Source organism: Crinia signifera, chromosome 7 (assembly GCF_055691185.1).
Source record: "Crinia signifera chromosome 7, ASM5569118v1, whole genome shotgun sequence".
In the NCBI taxonomy this organism is placed as follows: domain Eukaryota; kingdom Metazoa; phylum Chordata; class Amphibia; order Anura; family Myobatrachidae; genus Crinia; species Crinia signifera.
The window spans coordinates 105,559,910-105,575,920 of NC_139223.1; the positions used below are offsets into that span (position 1 = coordinate 105,559,910).

The 16,011-nt window shown below is 41.4% G+C and overlaps 1 protein-coding gene across 2 annotated transcripts in view; it reads left to right on the plus strand.

Annotated features, from left to right (window-relative positions):
* The window catches only part of HECW2 (HECT, C2 and WW domain containing E3 ubiquitin protein ligase 2), a 478,030-nt gene that overhangs the window by 53,573 nt on the left and 408,446 nt on the right, over positions 1 to 16,011 (plus strand). For both annotated transcript variants that reach the window (XM_083153595.1, XM_083153596.1), the window contains exon 4: positions 11,266 to 11,360. In XM_083153595.1, the coding sequence (XP_083009721.1) occupies positions 11,266 to 11,360 (95 nt within the window). The remainder of the gene's footprint in view (positions 1 to 11,265; positions 11,361 to 16,011) is intronic.

Here is a 16,011-nt window from a genome sequence, read left to right on the forward strand (position 1 = left end):
AATATACATGTGCGGTCACTATATACAGTGTAATGTACAGGTGCAGTCCCTATATACGGTGTGTAATATACAGGTGCAGTCACTATATACAGTGTAATACACAGGTGCAGTAACTATATACAGGGTGTAATATACAGGTGCAGTCACTATATACAGCATGTATTTTACAGGTGCGGTCACTATATGCAGTGTAATATACAGGTGTAGTCACTATGGGCCTTATTCTAATCCACTCTTTCTGACAAAATCCTTCTTAGATGGGCAAAACCATGTGCACTGCAGGTGGGGCAGATGTAACATGTGCAGAGAGAGTTAGATTTGGGTGGGGTTTTACTTCAAAGTGAGATCTATATTGCAGTGTAAAAATAAAGCAGTCAGTATTTACCCTGCACAGAAACAAAATAACTCACCCAAATCTAAGTCTCTCTGCACATGTTACATCTGCCCCCCTGCAGTGCACATGGTTTTGTCTATCTAAGAAGGATTTTGTCAGAAAGAGTGGATTAGAATAACCCCCTATATACAGTGTGTAATATAGTTACATAGTAGATCAGGCTGAATAAACACTTGGGTCCATCGAGTTCAACCTAGGTTTTAATAGCTTTCCCCTTGTTATATGTAGTGTATTCCAATATTTTTTTTTGTAAAGGCCGATTATGATTCTTATTTGTATCCCTGGATGTTTTTAACCAATAAATGTTTGTCCAACCTTATTATAAACGTATTTATTGTGTCAGCCGACACCACCTCTCCCGGAAGAGAGTTCCATAGTTTAACTTACAGTACCTGACTGTAATGAATTTTTTTCCTTCTAAGCGAACAAAATCTTCTTTGTTCCAATCTAAACTCGTGCCCACGTGTCCTAGAGTTCTAACTTGCAGTAAAAAGGGCGCTTGACAGTTCCTTATATTGGCGCCTGATATATTTGTACATGTTACATAGAAACACAGAAACATAGAATTTGACGGCAGATAAGAACCATTTGGCCCATCTAGTCCGCCCCTTTTTTATCCTTCAGGTAATCTCAACCCTTTTTTAACCTTATTTCTTTGTAAGGATATTCATATGCCTATCCTAAGCATGTTTAAATTATTCTACTGTCTTAGCCTCTACCACCTCTGATGGGAGGCTATTCCACTTATCCACTACCCTTTCTGTGAAATAATTTTTTCAAACATTTCCCCTGAACCTACCTCCCTACAGTTTTAGTGCATGTCCTCGTGTTCTATTACCGTATTTGCCTGCGTATAAGACGACTGGGCGTATAAGACGACCCCCCAACATTTCCACTCAAAATATAGAGTTTGTTATATAAGTGCACCCGGTGTATAAGACGACCCTCCCACTTGGAGGCATGTTTTTCAGGGGAAAAAGTAGTCTTATACACCAGCAAATATAGTACTTCTTTTCCTTTGAAGAAAATTTCCCTCCTGTACTATGTTAAAACCCTTCATATATTTGAATATTTCTGTGCCCTTCTTTGTACACTCTCTAATGTATTTATATCCTTCTGAAGATATGGTCTCCAGAACTGGACACAGTATTCCAGATGAGGTTGTACCAATGACCTATAAAGTGGCATTATTACTTTTTTTTTCTGCTACTGATTCCTCTCCCTATGCAACCAAGCATCTGACTAGCCTTCCTCATTGCTTTGCTACATTGCCTGCCTTTAAGTCACTTGAAATAGTGACTCATAGATCCCTTTCCTCCTCAGCAGTCTCCATTATAGTACCATTGATACTATATTGAGCTTTTGGGTTTTTGAGTCCCAAGCGCATAATTTAGCATTTTTTAGCATTAAACTGTAGTTGCCATGCTCTTGACCAATTCTCAAGTTTATCTAGATCATCAGTCATTTGATTTACCCCTCCTGGTGTGTCTACTCTGTTGCATATTTTTGTGTCATCTGCAAAAAGGCATACTTTCCCTTCAATACCATTTGCAATGTCACTAACAAAGATATTAAAGAGCACTGGTCCAAGTACAGATCCCTGGGGTACTCCACTGGTAACATGTCCCTCCATAGAATGCACTCCATTTACTACAACTGTCTGTTTCCTATCCTGCAACCAGGTGCTTATCTATTTAATTGTTTTATAATCCAATCTCACACTTTCAAGTTTATTTAGCAGTCTGCGATGTGGGACAGTGTCAAATGCCTTTCTAAAGTCTAGATATGCCACATCTTCAGCCCCCCCCCTCATCTATTATTTTGGTCACAGAGTAAAAAAAGTCAATAAGATTTGTTTGGCATGATCTCCCTGTAGTAAAACCATTTTTTTTGGGATCCTGTAAGTTGTTTCATTTAAGATATTCCACTATTCTTTCTTTTAATAGTGTTTCCATTAATACCCTAATACTGATGTAAGGCTCACTGGTCTGTAGTTACTCTTTTCCAGTCCTCTGGAACTGCACCTGTATCTAGTGACTGGTTGAATAAATCTGTTAATGGCGCTACCAGCACATCTTTTAGTTCTTTTAGTATCCTTGGATGTATTCCGTCTGGCCCCATTGATTTATCCACTCTATGTCTTGAGAGTTCTGTTAGGACTTTCTCCTTAGTAAATGTACTGCCATCTACATTATTTTTATGAATGTCCTTGCTACTTAACTGTGGTCCCTTCCCTTCTCCTTCTATAGTAAATACGGAGCAAAAATTATTATTTAGATGATCTGCAATTGCCTTGTCTCCCTCCACCAAATTCTCAGGGAGTCTTTGCGAGTAGGTTCCCTCACCAATTGCTTGAGAGATGCTCCCTGTAGGGAATTTAGAAATTTGCCACTTGTAGTTGATCTTGCAAAAGACTCCTCCCAATTCACATCAGGTAGATGAAAGTCTCCCATGATTATGACCTCTCCCTTTAAAGCCCTTTAGTGACATCAAGCAATAGGCTCCTGTCCAAATCCTGCCCCTGGCCTGGTGGCCTATAGATTACCCCAGTGTGAAAAGTGTCCTTCTCCCCCATTTCTATGGTCACCCAAAGGGCCTCAGTTTTTTCTTCAATGTTTTGTATTAAAGTAGCATTTATGATTTTCTTTACATACATTGCTACCCTCCTCCGATTATTCCTATTCTGTCCTTCCTAAATAAATTGTATCCTGGTATAGCTATGTCCCAGTCATGATTTTCATTACACCATGTCTCTGTAATAGCTACAATGTCTAGGTCATTCCTTGTCAGTATTGCAATTATACAGGAATTTTGTCTCCTAGGCTTCTAGCATTTGCACACATAGCTTTATAAATTTTTCCTGTGCATCTGTTACTCCTAGCAATTTTCAGACAGTACAAAAATCAAGTCTAAAGTTGAAATTACCTGTTTGATGGTGTTGTTCAATGTGTGTTTTTTTTTTTTACTGTTCAGAAATTACTTTATCAGTTACAACACAGCTGCACGTCACTAAATCTAAAGATATAGTCAGTCTGTTCAAGTCAGGCTACACCTGAACACTATTGGCCAAATGGTCTAAGGAGATAATTTGCATTGTGTTTGAGTAGACACCAGGCAGCATGCAACACTATACTATGTTTCACTGAAAAACTTCCCCAAACAAGTAATAACAATTACAGTCAATTCATTACATCAACATTTTTCAAATCATACAAGAGTTTGCATTACAGAAGTGTAGAGGGCATTTTTGAAATTAATTACATACTTTTGAGGTATCAGTGCAGTCCATGTGTGCTGCTGTTGGTTTGTATTTGTTCGCCTCCAGTTTACCTTCGGTTTAACGCAGGTATAACGCTAAAATTATTAATATAATAGCACTTTTATGTCAGCACTTCTATAGAAGCACTAACAGCCGAGGGCTTACAGTCTATAATGAAATTTAAATAGGACATTTTTCCATGTGATTGCAATGTTTGCAAACTCCACCCAATACATTCCCATTTAAAAGTCCAGGCAATTTATTTATTTATTTATTAACAGTTTCTTATATAGCGCAGCATATTCCGTTGCGCTTTACAAAGGAGACCGTGATACAACAAACAGGGTATTTATAGACAATCAAAATGTAGGAGGGCCCTGCTCGCAAGCTTACAATCTATAGGTAATAAATTAGCTTAAACAAAGAAGCATTGCATACCAACATAGCAGACAACAAATTCTTAACAAAGGAGAAACAACAAAATTAAAAGGCCCACTTCTGTTTACCTATGCAATACAATTCTGATATTCATTACAATCCTATTTCATTTGCATCCGATGAGAGTAGTGGTTGTTCTATTATCTGTTGAGTAAAAGGAGTGATGAGGAGTCAGTTCACAATTGATAAAAGCTGACAAAATACCTTAACGCAGGTATAACGCTAAAATTATTAATATAATAGCACTTTTATGTCAGCACTTATATGGAATCACTAACAGCCTAGGGCTTACAGCCTATACTATATATGTTGAGCATGTCCCCCCTTAGACGTCTCTTCTCTAATGTAAACAGTCCCGGTTTGTTCAATCTGTCCTCGTAGCTTAAATTTTCCATTCCCTTAATTAGCTTTGTTGCTCTTCTTTGTTTTTTTTCCAATTCTATGATGTACTTTTTATAGTATGGGGCCCAGAATTGTGCTCCATATTCAAAGTGTGGTCTAACCAATGCTTTGTACAGTGGCATCATTACTTTTGAGTCCCTAGTTTCCATACCCCTTTTTATACTGTACATGCTAGAATTCTGTTGGCCTTTTTTGTTGCTATGTGACACTGAGCACTACACCCAAGTTTGTAATCTATTTGGACTCCTAGTTCCTTTTCCAGTACTGAAATACCCAATGCCTTCCCACTTAGAATATAACTAGCACACTGGTTATGTCTCCCAAGGTGCATAACCTTGCATTTATCTACATTGAACCTCATCTTCCACTTTTTTGCCCACTCATCTAGTTTATTAAGATCATTCTGAAGCACGAAGACATCCTCTGTCTAATAACTCTACTCAATTTTGTGTCATCAGCAAAGATAGAAACGTTGCTGAATAATCCCTACCCAATATCGTTAATAAATATGATAAATAAAGTGGGCCCCAGTGTCACTCCACTTAGTACTGGTATCATATTTGATACTGCACTGTTCACAACCACTCTCTGCTCTCTATTACACATCCAGTTCCCTACCCATCTACAGATTCTTACCACTAACCCCAGGTCCTCCATTTTATTTATTAACCTCTTGTGAGGCACTGTATCGAAAGCTTTATCAAAATCTAGGAAGACCATGTCCATTATCAAGGTTTTTGCTGACAACCTCCATAGAAGCCTAGTAAGTTTGTTTGGCATGATCGATGTTGTTCTAAATATTACTGTATACCATCTCTTAAAAATCCTTCAAATATTTTACCCACTATTGATGTTAAGCCCACAGGTCTGTAATTAGCTGGGTCATCCCTTTTTCCTTTTTTTGAATATTGGTACTACCTCCACTATTCTCCAGTCTTTTGGAACCTTACCAGATGAAAAAGAGTTCTCAAAAACATAATACATTGGGGTTGCTAATTCCTCCCTTAATTCCATTAGTACCCTAAATACTATATATACCTATATATATAGGTGCAGTCACCATAGAGAGGGTGTAATATACAGGTGCAGTCATTATATATAGTTTCATATACAGGTGCAGTCACTATATACAGTGTGTATATACAGGGTGTAGTATACAGTTGCAGTGACTATATAAAGTGTAATATACAGGTGCAGTCACTATATACAATGTAATTTACAGGTGCAGTCACTATATACAGGGTGTAATATACAGGTGAAGTCACTATGTACGGGGTGTAATATACAGGGGCAGTCACTATATACAGGGTGTAATATACAGGTGCAGTCACTATATATATAAGGGGTGTAATATACAGGTCAATCCCTAACAGGCCTTGGTCCCATATAGCTATGGATTTCATTGTAGAGTTGCCAAGGCCTTCTCAGTATAACACCATCTGGGTAACAGTGGATCATTTCAGTAAGATGGCTCATTTTGTGCCCTTATGCAAACTTCGTAGTGCAGCAGAATTAGCTCATCTGTTTATGTTGCATATCTTCAGGCTTCATGGTCTCCCATCGGACATTGTTTCTGACAGAGGATCACAGTTCGTGGCTAGGTTCTGGAGATCCTTCTGTTCAAGCTTAGGGGTCCATTTCAGCCTGTCGCCTGGGTATCACCCACAATGAAATGGCCAAACCGAAAGAATTAATCCAGTGTCTGGAACAGTATTTACGGTGCTTTGTATCCAATTGTCAGGATAATTGGTCAGATTTGTTACCATTGGTGGAATTCTCCTATAATAATTCTTGTCATTCAGCTTCTAAAAAAAAAATCACCGTTTATATGTAACTTTGGGTTCTATCCCAGGTGATATTCTACCGAGATTCCACTGAACCATGCTTCCACCTCTACCCTTGTCTCGCATCTCAGAGTTTGTGGAGGAAGGTTCATCAGGCGCTAAAACAATCTTCCCTCCGATCCAAGAATTTTTTTGACAAACGTCATAGACCATGTCAATTAAAAGTGAGTCAGAAGGTTTGGCGGTCCACCAAACATGTCAAACTCCGTCAGGCAACTCCAAACTAGGTCAAAAGATTTATTGGTCCTTTCACTATCCTGAAACGAGTCAACCCGGTGGCTTTCAGGTTAGCATTACCCAAGTCCTTGAAGATAATGTCTTCCATTGTTCACTTCTTAAACCTTTAATTTTATCTGCCAAATTTGGGGGTACACAAGTCAAAAGGAAAACCAAGCCAATCGTCGTTCTAGGTCACAAAGAATTTCTGGTTGAGAAGATTTTGGATGCTAAACAGGTCAGAGGGCAACTCAAGTTCCTGGTGCATTGGAAAAATGATGGTGTTGAAGAAAGGTCTTGGGTTCCGGAAAGATTCCTGCATGCTCCTAAGTTGAAAGCAGAATTTTTTCAGCAGTTTCCTTGGAAACCTGATGTAAAGGGTTCATTGTTCCCTCCTTAAGAGGGGGTACTGTTACGAGCCGTGGTCGCGGCTCTCCTTCCCCTGCTGCTGGTCCCGGAGCGCTGGCCCCGGCTGTTGCTAGACTGCTGAGGCGTTATAGCACTTCTGGGTCCGCTCTTCCGGCAGGAGACTGCATTGCTGCGGCAGTTGGCGGGCAACCTGGACGCCTCCCTCCACCTGCAGACCCACTTCTGCAGCCATTGCCTAGGCGACAGGTAATCCAGGCAGCCGCTGCCTTCACAGATTAGGCGGGCTTCTGAGGCAGAATGCAGCTGCACTCATTAATTAACTCCAGCAGGGCATTTGCTATTATTGGTCAGGGAAGCCTTTTTAAGACACTCTATGGGGGCAGTCCAATGCCAGATATAGAGTTTGGTGTGGATAACTCCACACCTGTCTGCCTTGCATGTGTATCCAGTCCCTGTTGTAGTTTACTCCTGGTTTGCTCTTTCCAGAGTTATTCTGCCTGATTACTAGCTGTGCTAAATGCAAGTAACAGTACCTATTTATGCAGTCTATTTATATCTTGCTAAATAGAGTGTCCAGCGTTTCTCTGTAGTATAGCTTGTGTCCTTTGCTGCTACAGCTTTCTCCCATTAGGGAGTTGTTGCAGAGGCCTTCGTTAAAGGGCCATCACCCTTTTAGCAGGCTTTTAGCCTGTCATTTGTGTGCTCTCTTATTTCACTTGTATGTCCTGTGTGTTTGTGTCGTTCACCAATCTAGCACTTGTTATTGTCTTTTACACTGTTATTCTCTTTAGTGAGATTTCAGCCTGCGCTGCTCCTTTAGCCCATTCCTCTGTCTCTTGTCATTTCTTTAGTCCTGTAGTTAGGGTAATCCCCTCAATACTTACCGGTAGCTCACTCTGGTTCCCCCGGTTCAGCCTACACTGCCATCTGTCGACGTAAGTCCTGGCGTCATACTAGTACCGGTAGACATAGTCAGTCTTAAGGGAACAGGGCCAAGAAGGCTTGCTGGTGTGCTCTGTGGGCTGAGCTGGAGGGGGTCCTGTGTGACTACCCAGAAGACTCCAGAATGATCGCAAGCTCTCATCCACGAGATCCCACAGGTCTTAGGAGGGCCCTCCTCATGTCCACTGCCTCACCTCAGTCCTCCAGTCCCCGTCAGTGACACCCGGCTCCTGTCTCCCTTACAGTGAGAATAACAATGAATGAGTAATACAAGTTTTTTGTTTTATTTTAATCCAAAGAGTAATTAAGTAAAGCATTACTGTTCATAATAAATGATACATGATTCTAGATCAGATTGTTTATGAAGGATGATTGATGACTTAATAAAAAACTATGCTGTTTTCCAAGAAATGCATGTAAGAAATTTGGTACTTGTGAATTATCTGGGCTGCCGATTTTGTCCTTAAGTTTAGTTAACTTAAGGACACCCGACCGACGCGATGCCCGCGATTTACCCCCAAATCGGGGGCATCGCGTCGGTCGTGGCCGTTTTAAGGGGCCGCGACGCGATGCCCGCGATTTCCCATAGACAGTAATGTTAAAAGACACGATGGACCCGATTTCCCATAGACAGTAATGTTAAAATAAAATGACAATGCGAAATTGGCCAATATGGCCATTTCACATTGGATATGTTTAAAAAAAAAATGTTTCATGGCCCCCCACCACCGTTAACGCCACCCCGCTATTGACGCCAACCCGAAGCGCGGCGAGCGCAGCGAGCCCGCGAGGAGCGGCGGTACACGTCCTCCGACCTTTTCATACCCCTACTATCTACGTTGGCGTGGAGTTGAGAATAGAAAGTGTGGCGAGCGCAGCGAGCCACCAAGCCCGAAGCGTGGCGAGCGCAGCGAGCCCTGCGAGGGGACGCGGATACCTTCACAGGTATCCGCGTCCCCTTGCGGGCTTCACAGGTGTCCGCGTCCCCTCGCGGGGCTTGCTGCGCGCGCCACGCTTCGGGCTCGGTGGCTCGCTGCGCTCGCCACACTTTCTATTCTCAACTCCACGCCAACGTGGATAATAGGGGTATGAAAAGGTCGGAGGACGCGTACCGCAACCCCTCGCGGGCTCGCTGCGCTCGCCACGCTTCGGGTTGGCGTCAATAGAGGGGTGGCGTTAATGGTGGTGGGGGGCCATGAAACATTTTCTTTTAAAACATATCCAATGTGAAATGGCCATATTGGCAAATTTCACATTGTCATTTTATTTTAACATTGCTGTCTATGGGAAATCGGGTCCATCGCGTCTTTTAACATTACTGTCTATGGGAAATCGTGGGCATCGCGTCGGTCGCGTCGCGGCCCCTTATAATGGCCGTGACCGACGCGATGCCCACGATTTTTCGGGCGCGATGAAAAAATCGGCAGCCCGGATAACTCACAAGTACCAGAAATTTATACATGCAATTTTTACACTTTTTTTTGGTGACAATCCATAATTTATTGAATTGAGTATTGCATGTTTGAGGTAAAATATTAGTTCAGTTGTTGGGATTTAATTCGGTGAAACGGGCCCATTTTAAGGAGAGGTTTCCTTCTGGTAGGAACCTCCTTTGGTTATTAACAAATTAACTGCAATGCTATACTTCGCTGTTAATCATAGACTAGTGATAGCCTTCAACTCACCTCTCCTGTTTGTGACACCTTTAAATGCAATAAGAAGTCTGGCAAGGATTCATACGATCTGTAATCATAAATGCATACTTCCATAATTTAAATCAAACAGCATAACCCGCTTTCCAAATTCTTAATCAGGCTGTGCTGGTGTGCATTATAACAGGGAGTCTACAAGCAGAATTTCCCTACCATACAGGGGCTTAACTAGAACTTTGTGGGCCCTGTAACAAAATTTTGAAAGGCACCCGTTCTACAGAGGGGATGTACAGAGTGACACATACACACACAAAAAAACACACACACACACACACACACACACACGCACACACGTAGTAAGGGGATACGGGTGTCACAAAAAACAGTCATATATGGTTACATAGTAGTTAAAGCTGAAAAAAAGACTTTTTCCATCTAGTTCAACCTTGGTTTATTAGCTTAAGCCTTGTTTTTATGTAGTGAATACTGATATTTTATTTTAAAGACAGATTGTTTTTATTATTTGTACCCCTGGATGTTTTTAATCAATTAATGTTTGTCCAACCTTATTTTAAACGTATTTATTTGTCTGATTCTCCAGAACTGTACTCCATATTCAAGATGTAGTCTAACCAATGCTTTGTACAGTGGCATAATTACTTTTGAGTCCCTAGTTTCCATACCCCTTTTTATACATGCCAGTATTCTAATTGCCTTGTTAGTTGCTATATGACATTGAGCACTGCCGCCCAATTTGTTATCTATTTGGACTCCTTTTCAAGTTCTGAATTACTTAATGACTCCCCACTTAGAATATAACTAGCACATTGGTTATGTCTCCCAAGGTGCATAACCTTGCATTTATCTACATTGAACTTCATTTTCCACTTATTTCCACTTATTTGCCCAATCATCTAGTTTATTAAGATTGTTTTGAAGCGCGGAGACATCCTCAGTTGATCAAATTACTCTGCTCAATTTTGTGTCTTCAGCAAAGATGGAAACTTTGCTGAGTATTCCCACCCCATATTGTTAATAAATATGTTAAACAAAATGGGCCCCAGTACCGACCCTTGTGGCACTCCACTTAGTACTAGTATCATATATCAAAATCCTGACACCGGAATCCCGACCGCCGAAATCTCGGCACTTTGTCCCTCTGTGGGTTTCCACGACACCCATAGAGGGAGAATAAATTAGTGTTCCGAGCGGCGCGAGGCACTGGGCCCGCTGCGTGGTGAGCGCAAGGGGGGGGGGGGGTGTTTTCTAGATGCAGTTCAGTGTAACTAGGTGTAGGGGCAGCAGTGGGCCTTCGAGGCATTTGGGCCCTATAGCATCTGCATCCCCTGCACCCATCAGAGTTCTGCCACTGCTACCATTGTATATTGTCCTACACACAGTTCAGAAATCCCAGAAAGGAAATAGGTACTGTATATATTACAAATGCAGCATTGCAAATTCATTGTTAAATTTATGTTTTGTGTTTGTTTGGGGGACTTTCACGTATATATTAAGTGACTGTTAGTACTACTGGTATATTAGATGTTGTACTTAATGTTTAGTTATCCTTTAACAATGGTTGGTTTTAGCATTGCTAAATGGGGCTTTTCACCTGGTGTAATTCTCTTTTTTTTGTGCCAGAGTTCTTTCAAAGTACAGACTCGCATTTAGAATTGCTGTAATTTCAAGTTTGATGATAATTTTGTCCATGCAAAGATAATATAACTAAATTTACCTTTTCCTTTTCAGCGGAAATAAAAATTTGTTTTAAGTATTATCATGGTATCAGTGGATCTTTGAGAGCTACAACACCCTGCATCACTGTGAAAAATCTAGCTGTAATGGTATGTTTATTTTCAATTAACTGTATTTTTGTAACTTGAAACTTGCCTACACGTGATTATCAAGCTGCACTACTTAAATTCAGTTTAGGTTGCCATGCATTAAAGTTGCTTCTTAGTACAAAGATTAAATCAAATAATTAAAATAAAAGAAAACCTGTTTACTGTGTTTTCATTGATATTGGTGCCCATGTGTACTAATATGTGCATATCTATAATGCATACCTCCCGTCAGTTTTGACCAGCCACGATTTTAAATTTCTACCGTGTGAATAACATGACATTAATCTGGTATTGAAAAGGCCCGTCGAAGCATCCGAGGAGATTAATGGCCAATGTTGTTTAGCAATTTTCTGAATGTCCGTTTATAGGACATAATAGCGATTTACCCAAGGTAAGACAAGTAAGTCTTGCTTTTTGGAGTGCTTTGGGGACAGGAGATCCTGACGATTCAAAGCTAGAGCCTTATTCTTGGCTGTCTCTAAGATATTTTTGGAGTAACCCCGTGATAAGAGCTTATTGACCAGATTGTCAATTTGCTCAATGGCACTTTCCCTGTTACTGTTAATACGCATGATGCGGACCATTTTTGAGAATGGAAGGCCCTGTAATAGGGGTTTAGGATGGCAACTAGTTGCCTGTAGCAAAAGATTGCAATCTGTGGGCTTTGTGTACACTGTAGAGGACAAATTACCTTGCTGGATGGATACATCCAGAAAATTCATGGAAACCTGATCATGGAATAAGTGAAGGAGATGGGACCTCCTCCGTCATGATATTCACGCATACTATTCTCAAACTCTAGTTTAGTGCCCTTCCAGACGACAGACAGGCCATCTATATACCGACTGAACGATATCGTGTTGCCCACCATGGCAGGATCACCATAAAAAGTGCATCCTCCACAGTGAACATCACGATATTCGCATAACACGGGGCTGTGCAATGGGATCCAGCGCAGCCCCGTGTTATGCAAATATCGTGATGTTCACTGTGTTTGCAAGTAAAACCTATCATCATAGATGAAAAAATTATTGAAGAGAATTAGTCTCAACAATTTAATGATGACTACTATTTGAGCTTCGGGGAAGGCCTTTGTGTCAGGATCTGATTTCTTTTAAGTGCCGCACCTCTGCACACACACACACACACACACACACCTACATACATATATATATATATACATACATACACATATTTACATACCTACACAAACTGTATGTTTGAGTGAGGAAATAGTCAAAAATACATTACAGAACCTAAATAGTGACAAATCTCCTGGCCCGGATGAAATACACCCTAGGATACTAAAATAAATGAGTTCTGTCATAGCACTACAATTATCTGGGGATGGCACCAAGAAACTTGAACATAGCTAACGTAGTACCAATATGGGAGAAAGGTAGCAAAACTAACCCTGAAAATTATAGGCCAGTCAGCCTTACATCCATTGCGGGGAAAATATTAGAAGGAATATTAAGAGATAGTATCCAACATTTCCTAAAACAGGAGAAAGTGATAAGTATGGCTCAGCATGGGTTCGTCAAAAATAGCTCATGTCAGACTAATTTAATTAGCTTCTATGTGGTAGTCAGTAGCGAGCTGAACTCAAGGAAATCTGTTGATGTAATGCTGCTTGATTTCGATAAAGCTTGTGACAAGGTGAATCATAAAAGGTTATTAATAATGCTAGGTAATTTAGAGTTAGGTGATAAAATTTGTAATTGGATTAAAAACTGGTTGAACAATCAGGGACAGAGAGTGGTGGTAAATGGCATACATTCCAGCTGGGGTAAGGTCCAAAGTGGAGTCCTGCAAGGTTCAATATTGGGACCCACCTTTTAATATATTCATTAATGACATTGAAAGTGACATAGTGAGTAAAATTGCAATATTTGCAGATGACATGAAATTGAGTAAGGAAATAAACTCTTGAGAGGATGTGGAAATACTGCAAAGTGACTTAAATAAACCTGAAAGGTAGGCGGAAAGATGGAAAATGCAGTTTAATGTTGAAAATTGTAAAGTAATTAATTATGGGAACAAAAATGAACAAGCTACTTATAGGCTAAATTGAGTTATTAAAGGGAATTCTGCTGTAGAGAAGGACTTAGGCGTCTTCATAGCTGAAAAATTTGGTAATAGTGCACACTGCTCAAGTGTAGCAGCAAAAGCAAACTGGACACTGGCATGCATTTAAAAGGGGTATGGATTCAAGGGATGCTAATGGGATAGTGCCTCTTTACAAGGCATTGGTGAGACCACACTTGGAATATTGTGTTCAGTTCTGGGCACCACACCTTAAAAAGGACATAAATTAATTGGAACAGGTACAGAGGAGGGCGACTAAGCTAGTAAAAGGTCTTGAATCACTACAATACAAAGATAGGTTAAAAAGGCTGAATATGTTTTCACTGAAGAAACGGAGATTGAGAGGTGATATGATTAGTATGTTCAAATATAGGATTGGGACATGATTTGTTCACTAACATGCCTATACTGAAGACACTTAGGCATGTACTGAGACTTGAGGAAAATAAATTCCATACTGAATTAAGAAGAGGATTCTTCACCATTAGAGCAGTACAATTGTGGAACTCATTGCCGGCAGCGGTGGTTACAGCAACTACTGTTAATGAATTTAAATCAAAACTGGATACATTTTTGGCGACTAAGATATGACATAGTCAAGTCAGTAGTTACAAGTCAAATAGGTTGAACTCGATGGATTACCGTCTTTTTTCAGCATTAATTACTATTTTACTATGTTACTGTCTTTATTAGTTAGCAATTATGTATCCTGCGAATTTTAGTGGCTTGTACGGAGTTATGAAAAATGTGTGTTTTAAAATAATGGAAATTAATAATAGTAATAATAAGTAAGACAACATCCCTATCCTACTGTACACACTTTTGTTACTAATAAGTAGTGGTGAAAGTTTAATCTGTTAAGTTTTGATCCAGCAATGTTACTGAACATGTCTTACTTTACATCACATATGCAGGGGCAGATTGGGGACCAAAAGTGGCCCTGGAAAATATCTGGAAGTGGCCTTATGTGGGTGGCAGCAAATCATTAATGGGTAGAGCCAGCATAAAAGTAGGCAGAGCCCCATCCAGCAGTGCTGGGCCTTATACTTACTGCAGTATATGGTGAGAAAGTGGTGAGGTGGGAGGAGGTCGGGCAGTGGCCAGGAGAGGATAGAGAAGAGGACAGTGGGTGGGAGAAGGTGGGGCCGCATCCAGCAACAGGGCCCTGTGCAGTGCCGCTGATACATTGCTCGGCAGGGGTGGATCCAGAACATGTTAGTCTCGTGCACAAAGGGAGATGTGGGTGCAAGTGTGTGTCATGCACAATAAAGGACGCTTTGCCAGTGCTCCATGTTACATACTGGCAAATGCTTCCTTTTCAAATCACCACCATCCACGCCAGCCTGAAGCGGGGACGCGGTACGTGTCCTCCCATCCTGTTCATACCCCCACTATCCATGTCGGCATTGAGTTGATTTTATAAAGCCCGAAGCGTGGCAAGCGCATGCAGCTGGTTTGTCGGCCGTTGGGACCAGACTTAGTGTTTGTAAAATGTGCAGGAAAGCATTCTCTGCACCAAGGGTTTTGCGCCAAATAAAATGCAGTTAGGAGTCAAGGTATTGACGCACAGTGCCCCTCTGTCTCTTGTTCCTCCACTTGCATGAGCCCCAGAACCTTTCATTATTTTGGGTATGAACCCCAGTGTCTGGGTCCACAAAATTGTAGTGGTGGTTGATGCGCGCATGATGGTACCCCGCCTGCTCAAGTTGTTGTGTGTTGTACGCACGCCAACAGTCTGAGTATATGTGGTACCCGGTTCAATATGTGTCTGGATGGTGGACATCAGAGTGCTGGCAACATGGCTGGACATTGGTGTTATGATACATTCACCTGTCTCACGGGATATGCCACCAAAGAGCCACTACTGAGGTATGATGCGTCCAACATGATTCTTGCGCTGGACAACCACCTCAACAATTTTGCCAGGTCCGCCAATCCGGCGTTGGGGCTGCAACATCAAATCGAGGGTACACGCCTCCCTCATGAGGTTGTTATATATCACAGCGGTTTTGTTTGAAATCATGAGGAGGCGCTCACAAAATTGAATGCTTGTCAGCTCCTCTGCCCACGAAAATATGAATCGCAGAAGGGTCAGAAATGTCAGGTGACAGCCGCGAAACCATTGTGCGGGCCGGAAACTGACCACCTTCCCACAGCGCCACATAAGCTCCTTTACATTGAGTCACATAGGATGCCCGTTGACACAGGTCTGTGTCTCTGGAAGCAAATAGTGGCGTTGTAAAAACTTCAACTACTCCTCCTCTGTCTGCGCAGGTTGAAGATGGTTAATGGTTCGGCAGCCATAACTGATGCAATGTAATAATAGGTGACACAATGCTGACTGATAATGCTAACTACGTAGTCTGCACGGCAGAAGTTACAGTGGGCCGGAAATTTGCGTGGTGTCCCGGTGGATGGGGGGGCATTATCTCCTGCGGCATCTTGCCAGGTGGTCCACATAGCTCCTGTCTGCAGCCCGCACACCCACGCCGCCGCTGTGCCGCTTAAAGATTTTTTTAAAACAGCGGCAGCAGCATGCAGTGCAAGAGACTAATCAGCGGCA